The following is a 27,090-nucleotide window of genomic DNA, read 5'->3' as shown; positions in this document are numbered from 1 at the left end:
AGTCCCCAACAAAGAGAAGGTCCAATTTTAATCAACCATATCAGCTCCCCTTAGAGCCAAGGTACAACTAATATGAGGATTTACACTAAAAGCAAATGACAAAATGGGCCTTTTTCATGGCAGACATTTTAACAGGTCTGTAGGAAAATGAACAGTCACTGTCACACTGTCCTCACTAACACCTGGGCTTTTCCAGCGACAAAAAGGCCTATTGTCACCATTTAAAAGAGTTGATTTACTGTTTAAAACATAAAATGAATAAATGTATGCAAAGCATACAATTCAGGGGCAAGTAATAAACAATAATGAATTAATATATTAATTACTATTCATCAATAGTAAAGTCAATGCTTGAGTTCAAGTGTGAGTTATCAGGCCTCAAGTCAATGTCTGTAATCTTTCAACTGAATAGCGTTCCATTATTTACAGATTTGCAAGCAAAAATAAATTAAATCTATGAGACACTTCACCAGATTTCTAGTCAATATGTGAACCTGTGCCACATATATGTAAAGTTTTCCATTATGATAAAAAAATGTATTATCCTAGAAAAATATAAAAGTTCATGATCACGTGTGAATGGAGTGATTTTTGAATCATGTTAGGGTACACTGTAACCTACATGAAGGACCCAGCCTTGGCAGCTGCTGCATGGACAGGGGAACACATACATGTGCACACCCAGAAACACACAGGAATGTCTGAATGTTTTTCCTGGATCTAAATGTGGATTTTCACATACCACATTCTTTCCTCATCTGTCGTGTCCCCAGTGACTTTCCTGAAATTCAGTGCCGGTCCTTTTAAACTGATCTCAGCAATGCCCACTGCCTTTGCTCAAAGACAAAACACACATGAATGCATTCGTACATACTGAACTAGGCCAACGGTGAGCAAGGCCGCTATGTTATGTAACAGCAACGCGTCGCCTCCTCATGCCCAAAGGAGAAGGGGGAACGAGAAAATAGCTTTTGCCAAAGTCGCCAAGTTGCACTGAGAGTCTAAATCTTCAGGTGTAAACAGAGGGTATAAAGCCGCATGCCTAACATCGCACTCTCCACCTAATCTCATTCCACTTTTTAACAAGAAACAAATGCAAAAAACAACAACCACCAAACTAGCAAATGAGATGCTGAATGCAGTATTTGTCTTTTACCATTTTTGTTAAATCCCCTATAGCACGTGCACATGCAAGGAGGAGCCAGACTGTGTCCAGTGCTGATACAGAGCTGTGAAAATAGGCCTGTATAGATTACATCCAGAATGATCGTTGACATTTTGGTTCTCTCAGTTGAATGAACTAAAAAAAAATGCTGAGTTACTTTACAGGGTAATAAAATCAGGACTCCAGAGAGTGGAATGGTGGGTGTGTGCAGTGCAATAACTGCTGACAAACCCAGTAACTCAACAACATTTTTCATAGCTTGCACAATGTTTGGGGATTTGGTAATGGTTAACCTAACCAGATCAACCAACTTGAAACCTGCCACAAGTAAATGGTGAAAGAAGTCATCGCCTACTCTTCTGTCATCAACAAAAAGCAAACACCTGCTGGACAAGAACACATTGACAACAAATACATAAACTACAGCACCTTTCAAACAGGGGAGGGCTGTTTTTACTGAAAAATCAATATTGTACTTTGTATGACATGGAACCTCAGCATTGATTTGATATATTCTGCAGCATGTGAGATTACAGCTTTAATAATCAGTGAAATGTATTTCCAGAGTTGACAATTCTAGCCGTACTTCAAAACCACATTCCCTCTCTCAGCCCTGGAGATGTGCCACTTTTTTTTTTTTTAATGACACCGTTCCTCAAATAAACATCTCAGTTCCTCTGCAGGTTTTGCAACACCAGCAGAGATTAGGGTGTGACGTCCTGAACACCGATCAGACATAAGTATGAACGCAAGCGTCCAAAAAATGCATGTGCAGAAAAGAATGAGGGAGTGATGCAAAGAGGAGGACAACAGTGAAAAACAAGAAGTGGGGTCAATTATGTGCACTCCATGGAGCTCCCAGTGTGCAGTTCATATAGAGCACTTCACATTACGTAAGAAGAGAGAAGGCCCTGAAACATATAGGGTGGAACAAGACATTGCTAAACCCTGTGGGAAATGGGCACACACATACACAACCCATGGGACATCACAAACTCACACTCTGTGTGGGTTATCATGATAACAAATGACATTTCAAAGCATATCTGAGCTTCCTCAAAAAATATTTTCCCCTGTTAATCTCACTTCTAAACATTGTGTTCTGCTTAAAACCAGCTGGGGTTCTACCAAATGCACAACGTGTACCTTTGTTGAATCTGCACTTTTGGTTTCCGTCATAACAAAACTGACTAGCATTTACAACATAACACATTTCACTTTCATCTGTGGGCAATTTCTTTTTAGTTTTAGTGTTGTAAGGTGATTTGTGGCTTGTTATAAGAGCCTAGAACACCCACTCATCTGCCTCAAATACTAACAACTGTTAATACATGCAGCACAAAAGGAGCAATCTTATACAATCTTGCATAACATGTAGCCTGCTGCTTTAATATGGACACATCTGGTGTTGGATGTGGCTTTCAAAACTGTGTATTATTGCAAATGCTCTACAAGTGATGGTAAAGTTGGGTCAAAAAAAACAAAACAACAGAGAGGACGGCCTTGACCGAGATAGATGTTTGGACGGTGTAGTGTTTGAGTTCAAACAACAGCATAATAAAAGTTCAACTTCTCTTAACTTCCATCAAACACAAGCAAAACAAAGCAAAGGAGCCATGATACCTTTCAGCAGACATGTAACACTTTTAAACTTTTAAAGTGAATGAGCAGCATTTCACAGTTGCAATCTCCACAGCTTATGTGTGAGAGCAGTGCAACAGCAAAAAATTCAGTGAAATTCCTTACCTATAGTAACGGGACTGCAGGTAAGTAGAACAGACAGCCTTGGAGACATGGCTGGCAGAGCCAAAGTCAATGACCTTGACCCTGTAGGGTTGCCTGGTAGGGTCCACCAGCATAATGTTCTCTGGCTTCAGGTCAGCATGGATCAATCCAAGAGACTTAAGTTTCTTTAAGGCTTTTGCCACCTGCAAACATTTGTGAATAAATACAAATATGAGAGCAGAAGTGATTGCAGGATAAAGGTGGGTGCACAAGTTTATGAAAGATAGATTGATGGATACAGATCGACAAAAAAGTCCCATAAATGAAAACCAACACTTTACCTGCTGTAGAATAGGCCTGATGATTTTGAGTGGCAGTGGGCTGAACTTGTTCTGTTTGAGGAAGTCATACAAATTTTGCTCCAGCATCTCAAACACCAGGCAGGTGTGGCCGCGATGCTGAAAGCACTCTAAAGCACGCACCACATTGTGCTCATCCGCATTCTCGCTACTCAGTCGGGCAAGGATCTCCACCTGGAGATTCAGAAACAGATAAGAAAATTCAGTTCACAACATGATGAGTAAAAAGAAAACAGTGGGGAAAAACTCACCAAATGGAATGTAAAAATGAAAGTATGTGCTGGTGTGATGCCTTGACAAATTACAGTCACAAGCAACTAGGGCACTGTTCCAGACCCATTGGTTATCCCATGATTACAAGTACACCACTATCAATGAAACATTTACACAACAAAAAGACAAAAAATCCCTTACCTCAATCTGTCCCTGACGTGCATAGGATGGATGGTTCTTGAGTATTTTAACAGCCACTACTTCATGCGTCCCCCTCTTCCAGCACTTAACCACCTGACCAAAGGTTCCACGACCCAGAAACTCAAACACCTCATAGCTGTTCTTCAAGGAGCACAGAACCTCGTGTTGAACTAACTGATAGTCCCCGTCTCCAGATCCAGTTCTGGTCACCGTAGCCCCTGCCACTGCCTCAGTACTACCGTTAGGCCTGATTTCAGCCCCGTCCGCCCTGATTCCCATGTCTTTCACTCCATCCACTGTGCTGTGTTGAGCAGGCAGTGTTCCTTTGCCCCCTGCTCTGACAGTGTCTGTATTGTTCCCAGTGCTGGTTTGCAACATGGCCACAGATGGAGGAAGTGAAGGTAGCGCAGATACCTCCTCCACTATCTGCATGGTTCCAATGCAGTTTTTCTCCTGCGGTTGTTCTCTACCATCAACTGCCTTGTTTTGCTCACATCTCTGGGTGACACCTGTTTCGAGAAATTGAACGTATCCCCCTCTGGTTTGTACTCTCCTGTTTCTGCTCTCCTCCTCCTCTTCTCTGACACAGCCCCTCCTCAGCAGCCCACAGTACAAGCCTGCGCCTGATGGAGTTCCACCACTGTCCCCCTGAGGCCTCACTTCCTGAGGGCCCCTGTTTTGGCAAAGACTCTCCTGATTCTGGATCCCAGCTGGACCCAATCTTTGTTGCTCAAAACTGTCCTCTCTTTGCCACCCTGCCGTCAGTAAAGCCCACTCCTCCCTTTCTCCAAGGTGCACTCCCCTGTGTCGTCTCCCTGAATCAGCCCCGGCTGAGGAAGGGATAACGTTATTTGGATAGGCAATTCCGTAGTTGACTCCAATCACATAGGTCTTGGGTGGTGGTTGATGCTGAAAGGCTCTGATGTTATTACTGTGGTGGGCCTCTTCTGTTTGTCTGCTGGTACCACTTCTGCTGGTTCCTAAGGCACTTGTTTGAACTGAGTGCAGGTGTGATGGGTAAACCAAGACTTGCGAGGCCATACCTAAAAAAGAAAAGAAAAAAAAGGTTACAGGTTGACACACTACGACATGTTTTCATTTATGAATATTATTACTTCAAGCTGCTGTCAACAACAATACAATTTGGCTATGGCTAAATACACACCATCATGTTTTAATTTGGAAAAAAAGGACTTTAACAAAACAATCTGTGTCTAGAAAAACATTTATCATGTTACATTTCATGCTCATTGGGCATGAGTGTAATATTTCAACTATCAACAATGATAAAAAGTAGGAGCAGGAGTATCTTTGAAGAGAACAACAACAAAATGAAAGTGAAGTTGGTTTTGACAAGATGTTTTATCTATAGCTTGCAGTCAGTTAACAACTGATAAGAACTGATAAGAGAGAGAATGATGGTTGTTGCATTGTTGTTTCGAAAGGTTCCAAAGTCCTAAAATGTTGTTTTCAGTGCTCTGAAACACCAGGGTAGTGTGGAAGGCAGTCATATTCAGAGCATTTTATTCAGGGTAAAAAGGGAGCTAAATTTATAAGGGCTGCAAAGATTATACGATTATTCCATTAACTAAATTAATTGTCATTTATTTTGATAATAAGATTAATTGTTTATGTATTTTTATTTTTTTTTCAATAATTAAAACAAGCCTTCTGATTTTTCAGTTTCTTAAATGTGAATATTTTCTGGTTTGTTTGCCCCATAAAACAAAGAAATCATTAAAAGGTAAATCATTTTGGTTTGTGGACAAAGCAAGACATAACATTAAGATACATTGATCAACATTTTTCAACATTTTCTGGACCCAACAAGTGCTCGAATAATCGAGAAAATAATCAACGGAATAATTGATAATTTTTAATTAATTGAAAATAATCGTTAGTTGCACCTCTAAAATGTGTTGTCCTGGTGGTATAATCAAGGGTAGCATTCCGGTAGCATGTTGGTGAGGTTATGGTAACATTAGTTCATTAGTTTGAAATTAACAGCTGGCTAGCAAGTTAATATCTTACAATGTGTTCATTTAAGTCAACACTGTGCTGTCTTTTAGAAGTTGTAAGTGTGTGTGAGGGTGAATTGTTGTTTGTATGGTTGCATGTTAAGAATCAGGCAGTCAAGTCCAGCAACTGTGAGCGACCAACTGGCAAAGACAGGTGCCATCATATGACAACCCTGTTGATTTGGGTGGAGAAAAATGTGTCCCATACCAACGTGGGATGTGCAGTGAAGAGGACAAAAACACCAACAACATAAACCATCCACAACATATGGTTAGTAATTTAAGTGATGCTGATGTTACTTTGTGGTTTGACTATTTGCATAACATTGTGTGCTATTGAATTATGTGAAATATCATAATCTAACATTAAGGGTATGGTATAAATGACCAGAGCTGATAAAAGGCTGTCAGAGGCTGAAAGAGTATTCTTACTTACAATCTCAATAACTATTACACACACTATGACTATTTTCCTACTATCATTTTTAGCTGGAATCAAAAGAGCTGTTACCAAGGAGGACAGGAAATAGTCATCGGTAACCCCTGAGACTGAGAAACCAATGCCACTGAGCACAGACCCTAGGTTTAGTGATAGCATTTGAAATACAGACATCAGTTTTTAAATTTCACTAACAGAAGCTCTATCATGTCAAGACAGCCAATGCAACATGTAGATTTTAAAATGTGACCACAAGAAACCAAAAAATAACAACTACATACTGGTTAAAAGAGCACCTTACCTATCACCTCGTGAGCAAGATTTCAGTCTAAATAAAGCAGCCACAAAGGCTGCCAGAGCGAATACACATCTAAGCCATCATGTCACCCTTACTGGAAAGGGGAACTGGTTAAGTGAAATGGGAGACGGGGGAAGCCCATTGCATTGCTGGCCTGTCCCTGCAAGCTATACTAGAGGGTCAGTTTCACACAAAGTAGAACAGCGAAGCAAGCAGTACCCTGGGGGGAAATAATACACCACGAAGCCTGATGAGTCTTCTTTAACTCTGATGTTACACCAAAATTACTCATTTCAAAGAGTAATGATGTAATGAACCTTTCTGTCTGAGAAGAGTGTTTTTTTTAATTTCATGAGGCATTCATGGACATTGTTCCTGCCCAACAGTGAAATGGTTTTAATCAAAATCTGTTATCGTCAAGTGCTTAGGTTCATCCATGAGAGCACACTGATATCCTCTGGCTGCTGCTTCAGTCCAAGGCTCAAATTCAGCTGACATAATGTTATCAACACTTAATGATACAACCAAGTCTAATTTAACTCCTGAATACACTTTTTATTTTGAGACTGGATTTGAGATTTACATTAAACACAACCAACAGAATAGTCTTGTTTACAACCGATGAGACGAATTGTGCCTCTATATCGTATATTCAACCACTTATTACTGTCCAATTTATTATTGCTTTTCCATTAGGGATAGTACCTGGTATCTGGTGCTTTTTTGGTACCTGCTCTAGTGAGGTTCCAAGTGAGCTCAATTAACACTAAAAAGTGACGTCAACAGACTGCCGGCCACAGATTGGTCAGAGAGTGTTTTCACTGGAAGAGTCATGAGCGCGACATACAACACAAGACTCAAACCCGCCATTTTTAAAACTGGCAAGAGTGTTACAACAAACATACACAGCTGCTGTTGACGAGGTGCAAATGTTCCTGTGTTTGATGACTGATGGGACAATCCAATGCGTTTGTGTCACGTATAAAACAACATTACGGCAGTTTCAGGCAGCCGTGCTAAGACGACCCTGTCCACATTGAGGAGGTACTAATGATTTGTCTTGAGGAATTAATGGAAACGAAGTCACTGATACCCAAACCGAGTAGAGTCGAGTGCTAGAACTGTATATGAAAAAGCACCATATGTTGCTTTGTCAGATATCTGATTTGTGATGGGTTTAAAGCATATGCTGTGTGAGTGTGACATTAAAAAAATGTTATTTCATGTTCACAGCTCACTGAGTTAATACAATCTCCACTCCTGAATGTGTTTTTCTCCCTTCTATTTCAAAATGTACATTCCTTTCCGAGCAGCAAGTCATGGCATTGTGATAACAGGCAAAAAACAGGCAGAGGCAAACCCTGTCTGCCACACATCCTGCATTTTCCTGACTGGGTTCACATTTAGAGTCACATGATTCTGGCTTTAAGGCTGCATTACACACATACAAACGCACACTCACGTAAATTGGCTGTCTTGAGAACAAAGTTTTGCTCAACAAGAAATGCAGAGTGGGAGCCAGTGGCCTTCTTTGCTTCTCAAGCTGTCAGATACAGGCTCAAACAGGCAGAGGGGTGTGCCTCAGAGTCAACATGACAATTCAACACACTTCTCTCAACATGACTGGTAGGGATTTAACACATACGCTGCTGGTAGGGAGACAATTACTGTTATTATGTTATAAAAAAACTCTTTCACACAAAAACGTGGGCGATGTCGATAAAATTGTTGAAGCCATTAGTAACAATAACAGCATTCCTCAACCGAGATCAATTTCATGCATATTTTCCTTTGCTCACGATTCACAGCCTGGCAAATAGTCGTAATTAAATTGATGACGTTAGTCACAGTTTTTTGCAATAAAGCTGAAGAATCACCACCATATGGCTGGTCTGCATGATGTGACCTAGCACCTGCTAAGGTGCCATAACGACCATATTTTTATGAGACATTTTTTTATGAGACACGCACGGACAAAACTGTGACACCTTCTGCTTCTCTTATCTTCTCTCACTGCCAAACTAGGTTCCCTGATAATTCACAGGGCAACAAGATCCAGGCCTGAAATGCAGTCATGACAACAAGGGGTGTGTGTGTGTGTGTGTGTGTGTGTGTGTATTTTACTGTAGTACAAGAATGCCAGCTGTACACACACAGCCTGTTACTGGTCAACTTAGGCGACAGTTACCATATGGGAGGAGTGTGAGTGTGTGTGTGTGTGTGTGTGTGTGTGTGTGTGTACACTCAATTTTGTTACCTCTTTGGGACATTATCTTGTATAACACTGACTTGTTAAAAGAACTGTAGTCCTAATGGCCTAATCCTAACGAGACAGAACCTAATTTCTGAGGCTATGGTTAGTAGAGACGACTAAATAAATTAGGAATGAAAACTTGAATTGAGGTAAGATTAAAGTTAGGTGTAGGCATTGACTGATTATGGATAGGGATAATGCTTTGGTTAGACTGTGCAAAATAACATAAGTCACAGAATACTAACAAGAAAAATGAGCACGAAACTGACTGTGTGTGTGTGTGTGTGTGCGTGCGTGTGTGTTTGGGGGAAGGGCAACACCAGCCTGACACCTGTTGAAACTTATGTTGTACGTGACAGGCAGCGGAATAAAGACTGTGTTACCACCTTATATATATTTAATAACAACCACACAGGCCAATTCATACTTAGCGTCAGGCAACCATTCCGTTTACGTAGCCTATTTACGTGAGAAACTCCACGTCCACGCTCTTCCCACATACAATAGCATTTACGTCGAAGTCAAAGTCGCACAACACTTTAATAACAAGTGCATTATTTAAACAGAACCTCAACTTTCACTTCTATACACCAGGAATAACTCATGAGCTTTTGTTGATATATCGATAAAGTTGACTAGCTTCACAGTTAGCAAACTAAGCTAAGTCCTAACAGCGTTGGATTGACGAACCACATAAAATGTTTAGCCTCAAGTTTTAGTCGGACGAGGTGACAAACCTTCAGGAAGACCAGTAAATCGCATCGTCCAGGGCGTCAATGAACTGGCTATTAACGACAAGGACCCGCACCACGGTTAAATCCCGCAATGATGCTGCCACTGCCGCCGCTGCTGCTGCTGCTGCCGCCGCTACTGCTGCCATCTTGTTGTTCCAACGACGAGAGGAGACTGAGCGACTTTTCGCACATTTGAAGCCCAAAATAACACAAAATACCACGGAATTACGCACACCAGCGACGGCCCATGGTTTCCACAGCCGCCTCGGGTTTCACGGAACGTCACCGCGGTTTCTAATGGAGACGAACGCCCGTGTTTATAAACTTTTGCATGGTCGACGCCTCGTCGTCCGACAAAATTAGCTGCTCGCAGCTAGCTGTTGCTGCTCGGGGTAGCTTGTTGCTTCTCCGCATGTGTGGAATGTTGGGGAGGAGAGAGAGAGAGCGAGAGAGAGAGAGAGAGAGAGAGGGAGGAGCGTTTGCGTGTGTATGCACGTGTATAATAATAATGTAATAATAGTAATATTGATCATATGTATCTATAGACATATTTGCTATTTAATTTGAATGGGAGAGCTGTATCTATAAATGTCTTACACTACCATACACTAATGTTCACACGGGTTCAATTTGTGCCTAAAATATGTCACTATGCGCATTGTCTATGTCTACTGAACATGTGAGAAGACATTTGTCTATGTCTATTAAACGTTGAACTGTCCTTGTGTCATTTGACTTTGTCATTACATCGTGTTGTCATGATGTTTTGTTTGACAGTGTTATTATGGACATGCGGTCAAGTGAGCCGTCATTCGTTTTTAAGTGCGACCGTGCAGTCGAAGAAAAATTTTATTTCCCCTTAGGGAAAGTATCCCTCTGCATTTGACCCATCCCAGAATTAGGAGCAGTGTTGTCCTTTTTTACTCAGAAAAAGGCAGAAAGTTCAATTTTTACTGTACAATAAAATCACTTTGGCCCATACGTTCTGACAATGGTTGGTACAGTTGACCTCAGGAGCATGCTGACTACTACCTGACTCATTATCAAACATTTTTACTGTATAAATTTTGAGAAATTAAGCATCAAAGTTGTTCTTTTTTTACTCAGAAAAAGGCAGAAAGCTAAATTTTTACTGTACAATAAAATCACTTTGGCCCATACGTTCTGACAATGGTTGGTACAGTTGACCTCAGGGGCATGCTGACTACTACCTACCTACCTACCACTACTACTGGGTGGGGTGGCTCAGTGGTTAAGACCCTACCTTGTGTACCAAAGACATCATGGTCGCAAGTTCGATTCCACCCCTGGCTAGTTGTACTTGATTCCATTGTAAGTCGCTTTGGATAAAAGCGTCTGCTAAATGACATGTAATGTAATGTAATACTACCTGACTCATTATCAAACATTTATACTGTATTACTTTTAAAAAAAAGGACAACTTTGATGCTTAATTTCTCAATAATTATTGTTCTCCGACACTCTCTGACACTCACTGGATATTTTTTCGATTTCGGTTGTTCATTAGTTGTCATCAAACTTACTGACTTATTATCATTTTCACTGTCATGAAATAATCCAGTTGTGTATTTCAATTAAAGTGTGTTTAATGAAGAATTGCATGACCTCGATTAATCTGTTCTTCCAGAGCCGGTGCAGGACAAAATCACAACACTCTTGTTTAGGACTAACAATGCTTTATTGAGATGTTTGATGAAGACTTGTCACAAATATGGAGAACAGCTAATAATGTGCTGTAAATTTTTCATTTTCACAAAAAAATGTCCACCTATCTAGAGTGATGACAGCAACCATAATTGTGGTTCAAGTTAAAAATTTGCATTGGAAATGTCAAGACCAAGAGGCAAAGCAATATGTTTGTCAGAAATAAATATTCTAAATGTACAATCGAATAAACAATCGAAGTGTCAAACATAAGTGAAGGGTTAAAAAAAAAAAAAAAGCTAAATGAGCAACAGTTAAAGTTGTTCTTCATCACCAGCCTGGCCTCCCTTCAGTTGAATTTATTCACAACCTTTATCTTCCCTTCTCTGTGTGACAATTTACTAAAAAAGAGTTCCATGCTTTTCGTTTTTTTCAGACCAGCTCTGTATACTGTGTGGTATTGGCCCCCTGCTGCACAGCAAATCTTTCATTGCCCCCATGATCCAGTACAAATATTCCGACCCTCAGAGATTTCAACATCTATGCAAAATGTCACCAGGCTTTTAAGCTGTTAAAGACCTGTTAAAGCTGCGGTCAGTGAAACTCCTTAGTTAAAATGTGTGTAAATAACTCTACATTCTGTGTTTGCAGACTGGTTAGAAACCTACAGCAATTTATCCAACCAGGAGCCAGAAATCCATAAAGAAGTGATCCTCTCTGCTTGTGAGATTAGGCTGTTTGTTGGTGAGTAAATGCAGTTTTTCTATACTACATCTATTATATCCATTCGTCAGTGCTGGCACAGCAGGCTTTGGAGGTGTCAGGTATACAGGAATCAAACCCACAACCTTTTGGTTGAAAGACAAACCCGCTCTATCACTGACCCACTCTATACTCGTTTCTTACTGATCAGCTTCTTCACATAAACATAGTTTTCCCAGGTCTTACTGCTACTCTGTGGTATGAGGTGGAACTACACTTAACATGTGCTTAATTCTTCTTTTTGGAGGATTGATTGAAAAGGTCAATAACACTCTTGATGTGATGTGTAAATACAAAGCTACAACTTGGGGGGAGTTAGCTTAGCTTAGAATAAAGACTGGGCATGGTAAAACAGTGATCTATTTCTGTACAAAGGCTTTTAAAAATACAGGATAAATATTGTGAGGTCACAATTTAGGCTGAGACTCAACAATAAGCAACACTGTGAGTTAATGTGACTGAGATGATGGGCAGTTACGGGGGGGGGGATGTGAAAATGCAGACAAAATTTCCACATCATGACGTCATGTTTATGTCTCTGTGCTGGACATCCCCCCTGCTGTCAGTATGTTCTGGAGAATTTTTTGGTAGAATTGGGAGTAGACGAGCTTGTTGAAGTTAACGAGGCCGGTGAAGAGATCGGCGAGCTCCTTCAGCTCTCTGCTGATCGGAGCCAAACCTCCCGGGAGAGCAGGAGGGGTCTTAGGTTGACTGGATTCCAGGAAAGACAGGAGGTACGTCTGAACCCGAGAGTCTGAGGAGAGGGATGAGAATCAGGATTATTTCCATGTAGGTTTTTTTTACACATAATGAATTTTTTTAAGTGTTAAGTTCATAACAAGTATAGTCATTATATCAGCAAGTGGCAAAGTGTGGGCTCTAACCTTTTTTCTGCACCCCCTATGGGTTTGGCTCACAATGCTTTTAGAGGCCAATTCTAAATAGGGGCCTGAGACACAGTTAGTTGAGGAGTTACCACCAATCTTCACTTCACCTTTTGACTAACTATTTCGGTGGATGGCAGCCATGTTTTGGTCTCTCTTTCTCACAGTGTCTCTTGGTCCTCCAAAGCTACATATCAATTAGAAAAGGAGATGCTTAATCCATCATATTTAACTACCAAGTTTTATGGCTCTACCTCTAAATATAACCCAGTACAATTGAGGGACCCTACAAGTTAGGACCCTAACAAAGTAAAAATATGCGAGTATAAAAAAAAAAGAGTATATAAAGATATGTGTAAATGGAGTAACGCTTGGACATCATACCCATCAGCCTACGAACTGTGTTGTCTGACTGGACGGTGGCGGAGATCTGACCCTTCAGAATGTCCTTTCTGTCAGCGGAGAATGGGGAGTAGCCATGTTGGCTGAGGCACTGACTTAGTTCAACACACAGCTTCTCTCCAATGGTGGCCAAGGCCTCCTGCGCATTGAAAGACCTGTGGACGGAAAAAGAAGTTGTCTGAAGCCAAGTTCCAGAGTGACGGTTGGCTGTTGCCACTCCCCCCATCGTCTTCATGAGGGGCTGTTTTTGTACTTACGGTGCATGCATATCGGTAAGCATGACGTTGACGGTGTTTTTGAGTGTGTCCATCAACCCGGGCAGGCCTGAGATAGCCTCCCCAGCTGTAGTGTAGACGATGAGAAGCACAGAGGAGAGCAGGACTAACCGATCGACCTCCTGTTGCATCTCCTGGAACCGAGCTTTATCCATCAGCATTGTCTGTTGGGGGGAGGAGGAGGAGGAGGAGGTAAATACAGCTTTAAAAAAAATTGAAGGAAGAACTTTAAGAAGATGCTAATCTTAACAATTGAGAGTGTGTAACCTCTGGGAAGGGGTCTGAGGCTTGGTCCCACTTCAGCAGGCGTAGATAGGCATGATTATGGACATTTTGAAAGAGAAGAGATGGAGGGTTAGATGAGGCAGCACTCAAACCATCCTGGCCAGACTCCCTCAGGTGTTTCACTGTGTCCTCGAGCCACTTCTCAGTGTAGTCTAATGCATCTAAACAACAGAAGATCATTTTACTCTGCATGTCATCACAGAAATCACTATTTATTATTATCGCAATTACAAAACTGTCTTTCATTAGCCCGTATAAAAGGTACAGTTGATGTAGTTAGTAACGGCCTCCTTACTTGGTTGTTTCTCCACAAACCCCTGGAATTTGTTCCTCTCATACTCAACAGACTGTTGCATCAAATGAGGCCTGATGCTCTTCAGGGTAAAGTTAGCCATGTCCATCTTCATCAGGTCTAGAAGTGAGAATATTGCCCTGAGAGAAGGGAGAAAGATGAATAAACAGAAAACATTGAGACAAGCATGATGTCTTAAGAGTGCAACTTTTATCTCACATCTCATCATTATGAGGTACTGACACATGCGTGCCCGTGGCACTGGTAACCAGCCTGAGACACAGAGGCTGTATTCATATAACACACTTGTGTGGACATTTGTATTCTCAAATGCAGCCCTTTAAAAACAAAGTCAGCAACATGTTTGGACTTAAATGGATGTCTGACAGCGGCATATGTTGATGTCAATCCAGAAGTATCTAACTTTGGCACTATAATGGATTGGAGTGAAGGCATGGAACATGCAGAGATAATAATAGCGCCTCTCCTGTCTCTTCACGTACTTGAACAGTGGCACAATATCTGTGATCTCTTTTAGCTTGTTGATGTCCCTGTCTCTGCTGGGGGCGCACAGGGAGCCCATCATCCCAACAATGAACTGGGAAAGTTGACCAATGTCAAGAGCTCTGTTCTCAGCCTGCTGCTGGATTAGAGGCAGGTCCAGGACGTCTTCGATGTGGGAGCGCAGGCGGCCGTGGCCCGGGCGCAAGAAAGACAGCAGAGTCTGGACAGGTAGAGAAAAGAGAGCAATTGAAGAAATGTGATGAAATGAAAAGACATAATTATTTCTCGAATACAAGAAAAGCCCCATATCACCTCCTTGATCTCAGCGAGAAGTTTGATAGCATGTTCGTATGACGGTGGATCCTCCTTCAACTGTGCATCCAAACAGTCCCAGAATGCTTTGTGCATGATCTCTTTCACTCTGTGCTCCAAACTGTACGGGGATGAATGATGCACTGTTACTTTCACTGGAACATGATAACTCGGGAGCAAGGACTTGAGTTAAAGTTACTGAGGTACATAAATGAAATAATCACCTTCCTTCAGAGAGTTCTGCAGGTTTGATTTGAAAAGCCTGGTTGACTATTATTTCATGAGCCAAAGCCATGTTGGTGACGTTCTTGGCGGTTTCCATGAGCTCCTCCACAGAGACGAACTTGGGAGGACTGGCTGTGAGGGAGAGGAAAGAGAAAAAGTGGTGTTTGGGTGGAATTCACGAAGATGAAGTATAAGAAGTACAAATATCATCAACTGAAAATATGAAAGGGAGAGTTCTCTGACTGTGCCGAAAACCAGCTTGAGACACAAAGGCTCTCTCTCTTAGTGGAGACAAAGTAAAAACTGATTTTAGCTGAGGTTTGTCACACAGGAGTTCAAATGCATTGTTTTGTAGATTCCTTCATTCTGAATCACCTAAGTGGCACAAACTGTCCAAGAGGAGACCAGCAGCTCTCGTGTTACCAAAAGCTAAAAATGCTGATATTCTCTGTGAACTTTGGTGAGAGATCTAGCCACAAGATAAAGCAGTAAATATATTCATATGACAAGTAGGCATTGATTTTTTTAAGTGAGCCTTGTGTTGTGTCTTGTGTCTCTTCCTGGTTTGCTGTGTCAGTATAGAATCAAAATTATAGAATTTATAGAGTCTTCAGAAAATCCAGACTATCCATTTGAAGCCTTTTCCTCACCTTGTGGAGTATTTGCCCGGACTCTTTTCCTCATCGTCTCCTCAGAACCATCCTGGTCCCTCTCCTCCTTTGACTCTTCGTCTCCTCCGCCCTCATGGTGATCTGCCTCCTTTGACATACTGGCTAAACCCTGCGTTTGGATAGAAGACGTCACGTCAGTGCTGAAATCTTGTTAGGACTTAACACGGTGGTGTGTTCAGTGTCCGCCGAATAGAACGAGAGCAATAAAATGGTTACGACCAAGACGTTTCACAGTTGTTTTGACCTTCAGGTCTTCTTCAAGATCCGAGAAGGCTTGAAGGCTGAAACGTTATTAAGTAAAAATGCGTGCATATGGAGTTGTTTCCCCCCCGATATTTGTACTCTAAAATACGTGGAGTAAGTGTAAATACTTCTTTATAGGAGAGAAAAACAAATTGGGCTTGCAACCTTCTACTTATCATCTCAAATCCCAAGGGTTGGGGTTCCCCTGAGCAAGGCACCCAATCCCCCATTTCTCCCTGGGCACAGATAGGTACTGGTACTACTTTCTATGACAACCATCTCTAGAGTTTACATAGAATATTATGGAAAATAGGAGAATATCCAGTTTGTTTTTGTATATACTTTTGTATGTTTGGGTCATTGAAAATTAAACTTTTAATTCTATCAAGTTTGCCTACTCATTTGCCTAATGTGCAATGTGTAATCCGTCATGTTAATGTATGACGGTTGTGACAAATTAACATGAGGGAAACATTCTGGGAATCAAAAGAGAACATTCTCTAAAGGTCGTATAAAGGTAACATTAGAGGAACCAAAAGAGAATGTTCTCTAGAAGGTCGTATGAAGGTTGTATAAAAGTAACTTTAATTTTAGCTCAACCTTTAGGGAACGTTCTCTAAAGTACCCAGAACGTTCTCTAAAGGTTGAGCTAAAATAGGTTACAGGAACGTTCTGGGAACCAAAAGAGAGCATTCTTTAAAGATTGTTTTTTGTTTGTGTCAAAATAACGTTCTGGCAACGTTCTGGGAACCAAATGTGCAACCAAAAACTAACCTTAGGGGAACCTAGGGAGGGACCTTCAGGGAACGTTCCCACAACCAAAAGTTAACATTCCCAGAAGGTTCTGGGAACCAAATATTGTTAGCTTCAGAGGCCATTTCAGAGGAGAATGGCCAGACAGGTTCAAAATATACAACCACATTATTAGGTATAGTTTCTGTAGACACTACATGGAGCATATTTCTAATTTCATTTTAACGTGGTAGAGTGTAATTACGACTGAAATTATGTTGTCTGTAATGTCAAATTCAGTAGTTAAATGTTAAAACAAGTTTGCCACAGCGAGATGAAGGACTATTGTTGTGAATTACAGCAGATGACGTCACCTCGGGTAGTTTGGTAGGCGATGATGAAGAATGAGGAGTGCGGTTCTAAAACACCGAGGAGCTGACGGAGGTAAACAAAACACAACGGAGCCTCGTGGTCCACGTATCGGCCTTCACAGCTCTCATCTGCGGTCAACGTACTAACCTTGCAATCGGCAGCCCCGAGGAATGACGGTTATTAGCTCTACGTTAGCCTCAGTGTGCGCGAGCACGCCTGTCAACACAAAAACAACAACAACAATAGCCACAGCAGAGGCTGCTGTTTCATAATCCGCTCATGACGACACCACCACAGCACCACTGTCACAGAATAATTAGGCACTAAACCATGATCTTCATCAGGAGGAAGACATTAACTCTTCATTTGGACAGCACGTCGCACTTTCTGCTGCTGCTGCTGATGATGATGAAAGAAAGATGCACTTCCTGGTTTGGGTGGGGCTAACGTGACGTATCAGTCGAGCCCACACCCGCGCGCACACTTATGCTGTCACTCTTGGGACACTGATGTCAGGACCAGAGGTGGAAAGAGTACTGAAATATTCTACTCAAGTAAAAGTAACACTATTTTGATAACATTTTACTTATGTACAAATAAAAGTGCTGGTCTAAAAATGTTAAAAAAAACAAAACAAAACTCTAAAAGTAACTAAAAGTTACTTAGTTACCTTTTTTTGCAATATAAGGTTAAGTGTCTTGTTCAAGAACACATATAGACTAGCAGAGCCAGGAATTGAACCCACAGCCTAACTGTTGAAAGACAACTCACCCTACCACTGAACCATTGCTCAATCCTTACTCCTCACAATACTTTTACTTCTAAAATATTGGACCGTAAATGGTTTCATGTAGAAGAGATACAACTGTAGATGAATGAATGAATGGTCTGGAGTTTCCCGTGGTGCTCAAATGAGACCCAGCTACACATTTCTGAGCTGTTTTTCAAAAACTTGACCTTTTGTCACTTCTCTTCTATCCACTACTTTAAAATCACAGTCAGTAAGGTGTCAACCGTTTATTTATTTATTTCAATCAATTACAAAGCACACACAAGAGCAACAATTTAGTATGTAGGCATCTTTCTCAAGTTCAACTTTACATGTACCTATATTTACCAAAAAAAATGTTAAACTGCTCTGCAGCTGCTGGTGAAACCGACTGGGTTTTTTTACAAAGCTACAGCACACTAGCAGCAGAGTCACCAAAGAACTGGTTAAATATCTCTGGGTGGGCTTGGTAAAACTGTCCGAGCAGACGTTTCCTCTCCTTGGCTGAGGTCTTTGTGTTCACGTGGATGAAGTTCAGCAGAGTCCACAGTTCCTGTCTGGTGGTCTCCTCTGTAGAGTCAGTGAAAGTCCTGCTGGAAACCTGCCGACATGATGTGGGGCCTAAAGGACAGCGAGAGAAACAGCGAGGGAAAAATAGGTAACATTTAACTGTGGAGACACCATGTTATTATAGTCTTTTGTGTGGGTCTTCACAGGTCACATCTTTGAATATGTTATGGTGCTTTTCCACACAGTCCCGCGATTTGGCACGTTTTTTTTTTTTTTGCTTTTCCATTCGGAATAGGACCTGGTACTTTTTTACTACTCTTGTGAGGGTTGAACTGATATCTGTACTGATACTATACGTGACTGGCGACAGACTGCCGTCCACTGATTAGCGGAGAGTTTCGGCACTGGAAGATAGATCAATAAAAAAAGACTTAAAAATCCTATAGACTCGGTAATCGCCAACATTGAGCAAAAAAATGTCTAAAAACGTTTAGAGAGGATTCTGGTGTATTTCTGCCAAAAAGTGGGAATCACGAGCCACGAGCTGCATCACAACCCATTTCTGCTGCTGTAATTCAGTTCATTGACTGTGTCAGACGGAGTCATGTAGGAAGTACTGGACTAATCTTTTACTAATTAACTGATTCTAATGATTCACTACGCTGAAAACAACTGCTTTAAAAGTCACTAGTTTGTTTGTGTCGGTGGTTTCATGCAGCTGTGGTACTATTGTAATGGAAAACAAACCAAACCATGTAGAGTCGAGCCACCATAGTGGAAAAGCGCCATTGGAGTTAATTTCCTGTTAGTTGCAGATCTGTCTATCTGAAAACCATGTGGGGTGAATCATGTATTTTACTCAAAAGTCATTATCATTGTCATTTACTAGTCACATCAGGCTGTGTCCCGTGCACAAGGCCGGCCAGCTTGTCACTCACTCCTTTGTGCAGAGCCCCTGGAATCTGGAGGAAAGAGAAACATGGACATAATCCAGAGATTAAATTACAGTGACCTGACAAGAGAAGAATCTCAGAAGAAAATAAAATCCACAGTTGCATTCAAAATATCTTTCTCTGGCCTCATCATAGCCTGGTGTACTGTTTCGTGTGAACCAATGTTTTGGATTTTTCATTCATTTTATTTTTTATTTGGTTCTGACTTTTTGTATTTAAAATGAGTTAGTTTTACAAGTATTGTGTCCATAAAGATAATTAGGGGCTTTTATACAAGGAAAATGTGGGATTTTTATGGGATTAAAATGTAGTAAATTCTCTTCAGTCATTCTTTAAATAAAATCTGTTTGATGAGCATTACAGAAGCACAGTTGTTTGCAGTGCTCTTGATACATGAAGGTAAACACTTAGGATGATGACAGGGATTAAAAGCATTTTCCCTTTACCTTAAAGATTTCCTTTATGTTGCTGAGCATGAAGACCACGAGCAGGTCTTCTTTCTCCTTGGAAAGAGCTTTGCTGAGGACGATCGCTCTGGAGAAAGACTTGTTCACTGCTAATCTGTTTTCCATCTAAAAAGGTTCAACAGAACATCTTTAAAAACATTCAAGTGCAAAAAAATGCATGAATCAATACAAAGACCAAGTCACCAGCTCTCACATCCTTGTCCAGTTTGATCCCGTGTGGATCAGCTGCCAGACTCATGAACGTCAGCAGCCTGCGCAGCTCGTCTCTGCAGCTAGGTGGCAGCAACTTCAAGCACAGCTGCAGAGCCTCAAGAGCCATGTCTAACTTGGCCTTCACTGAGGAAGAGAAAGCGAGGCTTGACAATGAGTGATGTGGATGTTGGTGCTCAACATTAAAGGGGACAAATTATACCCTATTTCCCCCATTAAAATAGTTCCCTGGTGTCCTAATGAACATGTCAGTGACATGCCTTGGTCAAAATACCATAAGGATGAAGCATCATAGCAGTTCAATAACCCTGCTAAACACGCCCCTTTCAGAACGCTTGGTTTTCGTGCATGGTCCCTTTATATGTTAATGAGACACAGGCAAACACACACCCACTTCTTCCAGGGGGTTTCTGATTTGTCCTCTTTACAGCGCTTACTCGCTCAGCTCTATTTCTCTCCCCCTCCCTCCACTAGTTCTCTGACAATATCAACATGGCAGCGTGCGCAGAAAACAGCGAGAGTGCCATCACAGGAAGAGACGTCCTACATAAGGATCGAGCCGAACAGTGCCGAACTGTAAATCAGTTAAAAACAATTAGGAACAGCACCGCTTCACAGACAGTGCAGCACCGCTGATCGCCAGCGGCATAAACAGCTGCTGTATCTGACTGTATCAGACTGAGTCTGTGCTCCGGTCATGGAGGACGTGTCAGAATGGTCAGTTATGAGCTCTGTGTGACCTTTTCTTAACAATGTGTGTGTTTGTACGTCGGTGAAATGCGTTCGCTGACTAAATACGGTGATTGCTGGCCGCAGTCTGATGCGAAGTGGTGCGAACACACAAACACACGTTTGCTGACTTTATCCGGCACATTAGCTTCATATATAAAATCCTCTGTAAAACACTGTGCTCCACTGTGCAGCCACCAACAGCACACTTGTCCCTCCGCGTTGACATGATACCGCTCTTCCTCCCTCGCCTGCACTCTCGCAGGGACAAGGTGGAGCTAAGGTGGAGCTCTCGAAGTAAACTTACTGGTGGGGCGGTAACATTCGCGGTGAAATGCGCATGCTGCCGTCATAAGCTAAAATAGGTTAAAAAGTTGATTTTGCATAATATGTCCCCTTTAAAGGTTCATCCTCCAGTATGCGATTATAAATGACATTCTAATAATTAACAGACTGAATGAATGAAAGAATAATTACAGAAATAAAAGGCTGAACTAATAAATAAATGCAAAATAAATAAATGCAAAAAGAATGATAAATAAATAAATGATAGATAAATAACATAAATAAATGAATTAGTAGATAAATAATATATAAATATAAATATAATACAAAAAAATAAGTGACAGAAATGCAGAACGAAATAAATGAGTAATAATATATAAATACGTTGAAGAAATACATTTTCTCAATAAATAAATCTTAAATGGCTGACTTTCATTTATTTATAATTTCCGGATTTTTTATTTCTTTGTTTATTTATTAGTTTCTTTATTAATTCATATATTTCTCTTTATTTTTTCATTCATTTACTTATTTCTTTATTCATTCATTCATGCATTTATTTATTATCATATTTCAGAACACTGCCAACGTTCAGAATATGTTGGTCACGACCAAATTGCCTGAATTCGTGTAGTTTGTTCCCGGCATAACAGTGAGATAGATATTGTAGTCTTAAGCAGTAAGAGTTTTTTGTTAAAGCAGTAAAGAGTTCATGTGTCAAGTTGGTTCTTGGAGCAGGAGTTCACATCTTTGTGTCACACAGCACAGTCGGTGCTAACTCTGTGTCAGTACCTCATACAACCACACTTCAACAAGACCCTTAACTATCCCTTTAACATGGCTCCCTGGTAAGTGTGAACTAAGTGTTCCTTACCCAGCAGGTCAGTGATGGCTGAGTAGATGTCAGTCATGTGCTGTGGCAGCAGTGGAGGTTTATCCGTCTGGCTGTAGTGTTTGATCAGGGCTCTGTAGAGCAGCACTTTACACTGGACCAAACCACTCGGAGAGAGACGGAGCTCATCACTGTTGTGACCTGGGGTTTACATAAAAGTCAAGTCACTTTTATTTATACAGACCAACATCACAAACACAGTCTGTACAGCTTCCCAGTTTCCCCTTCCATAAATGGAATTGAAAGATTTTAGATTTTTAGGAGGTCAATAACATTTTGAGGTCACCTCTAGTTACCCAAAGCTAAAAAATTAACCTGTGAGTCTTAGTGAACATATGAGCCAAATTTAGGAGGATTAATCAGGTAATGTATCCTAACGTTGATCATTTAAAGGGCTTGAAAATTTCAACCACACAGACTTGAAATAACGACAACACATCAAACGGGCTCGACTGACCACCCTCGCTGACCCTCGTTCAAACATTTACCTCCGTGTTTGGCAGCCGTGCCAGCTGCGTCACAGCTCTGTGGCTCCTGAGGGAAACAGTGAGGGAGCTCCCTGCTCAGCTCCACCACAGGCTGGTCAGAGAGGAAGTCGAGGCAGTCCAGAGCTGCACACAGCCACTCGTCCTCCCTGAGACGTGGATTAACAGCAGGGACACGTTAGTATTAGATCGAAAAAGAGATCCCATTATTCTGTATTCGCTGGTTATTTTGTCGACAAAAACCTGAACTGTTGACAAAAAATGTACATATATAAAAATGTCCTGTGAGTAAGGGCTTTTGCCCATTTTTCCAGAATAACTTTAAATATCTGGCAGTTATTTACAATTTACTGCATGTTAAAATAGTGTATTAACAATTTAAAATGAAGAAAAACACCAAGTTTCATTTAAAAACAAACAAACATTTTAGTTGTACACAAAGACCAGAATTTGCAGAAATATAAAACATATTTGAAATAAATATTGTTGAGTTTTTTGTCTCAGTGTCCCAAAACAGGTAAAAAATATGGAAACTATGTACAGTTTTTTTCCAACTTTCTCTCTTTTTGGTGAAAATTACACTGATTAGTTGGCTTCCTGCAACAGCGCGAGTGGTATTACCGTAGTAACCCCTTGACCCCAAGCCCTTGACCTGGCAGTAACTCAAATGGGCATAAGCATAGTTCCCTTTCCGCTTGGCTTCTATAATTTTGAATTTCAAAGTCTGTACATACTGAGTGTCTCTGAAGGCCTTGAGGATCTGTCTGTCCAGGTGGTTGCTGCTGTAGATCAGGTCTGGATTATTGTGAGCCAGCAGGTGAGGTGGAGACAACAGGCTCTGAGTGCACTGGAGCAGCCCTTCGAGGATCGGGAGCTCAACCAGGTTTAGCAGCCGGAGCAGGGTCTGCTCATGCCACACCTCATCCACCACTGTGGACAAAGACAGAACAAGAACAACTGTTAGATCAAAGGAGACATCAGGAGTAGTAGCAGTAAGAACTGACTGGAATACAAATCATTCATTCCAAACACCAAAGTCCATAGAAAAAATGAGCGATTTAACATTACAGCACACAGGAGTTCATCAGTAAGATCAAATGTGTTATTTTATGACTTTGGTGTTTGAAATCCTTCGTTTTATTTTACCCAAGAGACACAAACATACAAAACGAGACCGCAGAAGATCAGCAGCATCCGTGTTTGTCTGGAGCTCTCCATGGACTTTGGTGTGGGAGAGTGAGCTGCGATTTACAAATGTCTGTTTCCAGTTGCAAAAGGCCGTCCTACTATCACTTAAGGGTGACTTACATGACTGTGGTAACGCAGGGTGAGTAAGACCTCTGCTGGGACTAACACTCCGACCGTCCACCACTGTCTCCAGTGACAGGCTGGCAGGGACAGGGACTGACAGGAACGTCTGAGTGACTTTGACAGGACTCATCACGGGAACGTGTGACCTGGTGGGACACGTCTGCTCATCCCGTCTGCAGAGACAAACATGAGACAATATTATGATATACAGTATAAGTGAATAATGGCTCTTTTCTATTGAAGCAGGTCAAAAGTTAAGATAAAGACACTTAATTTGCTTAATAATTAATAAAAACATTAAACATATGTAACATATTTAGAAAGAATTTCAAGCAGCACTATTAGTGTTGAGCCAAGCTATCAGTAATGCATGCTGATATAAAATGTATTTTTACAATAATCCCTGTGGAATCAATGAAAATGTCCTATTTTGGATTTTTTGATGATTTTACATTAAAAAAAATGTTAGTTTAAATTTCAGTTCTGTATGTTTGGTTAAGTTTGTGTATATACCATGACTTCATTCACATTTAAAAACATTTATTGTGCACGCACTGTATACTCTTCTTCACACAGCTTCGTTAAATGTAAGTCCCAGTGTTTTGGTCGTTAAAAAGTCACTTCGTATTTGTACACTGTGTTGGAATCTGTAGCAGGTGCATTCAAATATTACAAAATTGTAAAGTAGTTTAAGATCAAATCAAGCCAAAATGAAGGTGGACATTTTTCCTACTTGTCAGATCGATCACTGCAGAAGAGTTTTTGGATCCCGTTCACGAGCAAACCTCTCTCCAGCTCATCGACAGAGGGCACCCGCATACTTACAAACCTGCGGAGGCAGATCAACGTCTCACTTTAATGTAATGTGGTAAACATCAGTCATCGTCACTAAATACAAGTATGCATTTGTGTGCGTCTGACCTGTACAGGGCACTCTTGCTGTCCTGAAAGACGTCCTGCTTCTTGTCTCTGCCAAACACGTTGGTTCCCACTGCGTCAAACACGTTACAGTCCAACAGAGACTGGCACACACACACCACTTTGTCCCGGGACACACTGGCACCTTTAATTCAAAAGTGTTGTCAAAAAGAAAGTTTTTTTTTGAATGTGTGTCCCATAAACCGTGGAGAAGCTTGATGACACGTACATTCGCTGACAGTGAAGTGAAAACATGGGTGCTCGTCCAGAAAAGTCGATTTTTAGCCACGTGACAAAAGGTCATAGAAACACTGGAGCTGCTGGAGCAGCATTTAGTTGGAAGTGGAACAATCTGAATATTTTTATTAAAATCTTGATTAAAAACATTTATTTTCTCATATACTTATAATTGAGCTTATATTTATATTTCTACACTGTACATTCTGTACAGTCTAGCCTTTCGTTTCCTTTCCGTTTTTCTGCAATCTGTTTTATTTATGCTATCATTGTGTTTTGTACAAATTGTAAATTGTAATGTTTTTCCCAACATTGAATGTTTTTCTGTTGTTATATAAAGCATGCCGAGTTGCCCTTGTATATAAAATGTGCTCCACAAACAAAGCTGACTTGCCTATTGTGGGAGCCTTTAGTTAATTGACTAAAATGTGTTTTTCTTTGTGTCTTAGATCCAGCAGCCATGTTTAAAGCTGGTTCTTGTTGCAGAGGACACACACACATACACACACACACACACACCCTCAAAGCCCTTGACGTTGTTAATATGCTCCGTCACTACATCCACGGCCTCTGAGCCCAGGAAACAGTCACTGTGGGACTTGAGGTGAACGCGACGACGCTTCACCGTCACAGACGACCTGAGGTGTGAGATGAGGCCGCTCCACAAAGAGGAGGACTGCGCTCCTGCTGGTTTACCGACTACGCCACGACCTGAGGGACATGAGGCGGAGAAACTGAACGGACAGAACAGATAAAGGCAACAACAAGCTTCTTCATTGTGAATATTTTCTTGTTCCCAAGGAGAAAATACTGAGCTCTTGAAGTAAAACCATTATCACCAACGTTAACATACAGTCGAGCAAAGTCAGCTTTTCACAGAAGGCAGATTTATTTCCAATAAGATCATTTGCTTTCCCATCATCCTCCTCTTCCTCACATATACATCAGACACTGGTATAGTGACATTAGATTTAGATAAAGTGACAGAATTATTATAATTTGTTTCATTTTCTACAGACTCTGATCACATACCCTGCTTTATACAGTACAAAAGTATTTTCTGATTTTCCTCCGAGCACCACCAGAGGACGCTTGCGTACCACCGGTGGTACACACACCACAGTTTGAGAGCCATGGCTCATAACAAAGAAATTATTAAAACTGAGTGGTTTAGAGGTTTGGGAAACACTGATCAACATTTTATGGATCAAACACCTAACGAATCATATGTTTGAGAAAATAATCGTCAGATAATCGATTATGGAAATGATAATTTCTTCTGGTGTTCTGGTTCCTTTGCTCCTCTTTGACAGTAAACAGAATCATTTATGTGCATGGACAAAACAAGACAGTGCTGATATTGTACAGGAATTAATCAAGAAAATAATAATAAAAGTTATTGTTGAATAATCAACAATAACTTAATCCGGAAGAACAACCACACATTAAAATAGAATAAAAATAATGAATAAATAATAAAGATGTTACATTTAGATTCATATTTCACATACAGAGCTTCTCTATTTCTCCCTCTAGTCTTTATTTTCTTATTGTTTGTTTTACTTTTCTCTCATATTTATTTAAATTCGTGCCAATTTAAAAACCTTATACGTGCACAAATGACCACAACAGATCCCCTTGTGTAGAAAAACAACAAACCTGATTCTAACTTTAAATTGGGCTTTTCTACATTAAAAAAAATTTAATTGAGTCATACAGGAATGAATGGGTGAACCACATGAATTAATACACACACATTTACATATTATATGTAACATTCTCTTTGATGTTTTTGATTTTTTTTTCTCCAAACAAGGCCTTAATGAGCAGTTCAACTCAGCAGCTTGACACTAGTGTGTGTGTGTGTGTGTACTCACCATGAGGCCTCACACACAGTTTCTCTGCCAGGTTCAAAGCTGCAGCTCTTTCCTTTATCGAAGCCATGAACGACACTAAAAAACCCACGGAGGTTCGCGTTCGTCTCTCTTTGACTTACACGAAAACAAAAGGAAAGACACGACAAGGAAAGGCGATCCACGTCCAAACGCTGGCGGCGTCTTCACGTTTATGTTGCAGTTCTCTACTCTGACCGCTAGATGGCAGCGATGACCAAAATCAGATTTGACACAGGAGTTCAATTCAGCTGTCTGACTTTGTGGCATTGACTTGATTTTAATGATGATATATCAGTAGTATTTATTTATGTATTTATTTATTTATTACAGTAACATTTACAAGTATATTTCTAATTCCTGTTTCTAAATTCAGGTCCTGTTGTTTGCTGCATTTACCTC

The 27,090-nt window shown here is 40.8% G+C and overlaps 3 protein-coding genes across 10 annotated transcripts in view; all 3 read right to left on the bottom strand.

Annotated features, from left to right (window-relative positions):
- The window catches only part of LOC122775612 (homeodomain-interacting protein kinase 3-like), a 34,411-nt gene extending 24,587 nt beyond the window's left edge, over window positions 1-9,824 (bottom strand). Inside the window, exons 1-4 of one of the 2 annotated variants that reach the window (XM_044035638.1) lie at window positions 9,410-9,824; window positions 3,664-4,706; window positions 3,232-3,423; window positions 2,912-3,093 (exon numbers count right to left, since the gene is read on the bottom strand). In XM_044035638.1, the coding sequence (XP_043891573.1) occupies window positions 2,912-3,093; window positions 3,232-3,423; window positions 3,664-4,706; window positions 9,410-9,434 (1,442 nt within the window). In that variant the 5' untranslated portion in view covers window positions 9,435-9,824. Of the gene's footprint in view, window positions 1-2,911; window positions 3,094-3,231; window positions 3,424-3,663; window positions 4,707-7,880; window positions 8,007-9,409 lie in introns of those variants that run through there. The other variant, XM_044035639.1, reaches the window with a different exon arrangement.
- A 1,262-nt stretch (window positions 9,825-11,086) lies between these two features.
- Window positions 11,087-17,462, bottom strand: tcp11l1 (t-complex 11, testis-specific-like 1). 3 transcript variants are annotated; one of them, XM_044036747.1, is made up of 10 exons: window positions 17,033-17,462; window positions 15,663-15,792; window positions 15,012-15,144; window positions 14,788-14,908; window positions 14,475-14,695; window positions 13,975-14,111; window positions 13,662-13,840; window positions 13,377-13,558; window positions 13,102-13,274; window positions 11,087-12,587 (listed from the first exon to the last, which is right to left on the bottom strand). In XM_044036747.1, exons 2-10 carry the CDS (start codon window positions 15,778-15,780, stop codon window positions 12,364-12,366), a joined length of 1,488 nt encoding a protein of 495 aa, XP_043892682.1. In that variant the 5' UTR covers window positions 15,781-15,792; window positions 17,033-17,462; the 3' UTR covers window positions 11,087-12,363. The 3 variants fall into 3 exon arrangements, with proteins under 3 accessions (XP_043892682.1, XP_043892680.1, XP_043892681.1); XM_044036745.1 differs by having other exon boundaries at window positions 17,178-17,462; XM_044036746.1 differs by lacking the exon at window positions 17,033-17,462 and having other exon boundaries at window positions 15,663-16,585.
- Window positions 17,463-18,044: 582 nt separating this feature from the next.
- Window positions 18,045-26,866, bottom strand: LOC122776213 (DEP domain-containing protein 7-like). Of its 5 annotated transcripts, none has more exons than XM_044036630.1 (12): window positions 26,674-26,866; window positions 25,316-25,507; window positions 24,563-24,704; window positions 24,375-24,470; window positions 23,639-23,814; window positions 23,065-23,260; window positions 22,334-22,479; window positions 21,828-21,986; window positions 19,923-20,065; window positions 19,709-19,834; window positions 19,196-19,271; window positions 18,045-18,420 (listed from the first exon to the last, which is right to left on the bottom strand). In XM_044036630.1, exons 1-12 carry the CDS (start codon window positions 26,738-26,740, stop codon window positions 18,209-18,211), a joined length of 1,731 nt encoding a protein of 576 aa, XP_043892565.1. In that variant the 5' UTR covers window positions 26,741-26,866; the 3' UTR covers window positions 18,045-18,208. The 5 variants fall into 5 exon arrangements, with proteins under 5 accessions (XP_043892565.1, XP_043892566.1, XP_043892567.1 ...); XM_044036631.1 differs by having other exon boundaries at window positions 18,256-18,420; window positions 19,203-19,271; XM_044036632.1 differs by having other exon boundaries at window positions 18,256-18,420; window positions 19,248-19,271.
- Between the last annotated feature and the right edge of the window lie 224 nt (window positions 26,867-27,090).

The sequence above is a fragment of the Solea senegalensis genome, linkage group LG10, assembly GCF_019176455.1.
Source record: "Solea senegalensis isolate Sse05_10M linkage group LG10, IFAPA_SoseM_1, whole genome shotgun sequence".
Lineage (NCBI taxonomy): Eukaryota > Metazoa > Chordata > Actinopteri > Pleuronectiformes > Soleidae > Solea > Solea senegalensis.
Note: the sequence above shows the minus strand (reverse complement) of the source record. Positions and strands in the feature narration are given on the sequence as shown.

Excerpts from the sequence above, each read along its gene's own strand:
- LOC122776213 (XM_044036630.1), bottom strand. The coding sequence starts at position 26,740 with ATGGCTTCGATAAAGGAAAGAGCTGCAGCTTTGAACCTGGCAGAGAAA. Across the intron at positions 21,987-22,333 it reads CACGGCTGCCAAACACGGAG|GTCACAACAGTGATGAGCTC; the intron begins GTAAATGTTTGA and ends TGTAAACCCCAG. Across the intron at positions 19,272-19,708 it reads ACATAAAGGAAATCTTTAAG|ATTCCAGGGGCTCTGCACAA; the intron begins GTAAAGGGAAAA and ends TCTTTCCTCCAG.
- tcp11l1 (XM_044036747.1), bottom strand. The coding sequence starts at position 15,780 with ATGTCAAAGGAGGCAGATCACCATGAGGGCGGAGGAGACGAAGAGTCA. Across the intron at positions 15,145-15,662 it reads CCGGGCAAATACTCCACAAG|CCAGTCCTCCCAAGTTCGTC; the intron begins GTGAGGAAAAGG and ends TCTCCCTCACAG. Across the intron at positions 14,696-14,787 it reads TTCTCGCTGAGATCAAGGAG|ACTCTGCTGTCTTTCTTGCG; the intron begins GTGATATGGGGC and ends CTACCTGTCCAG.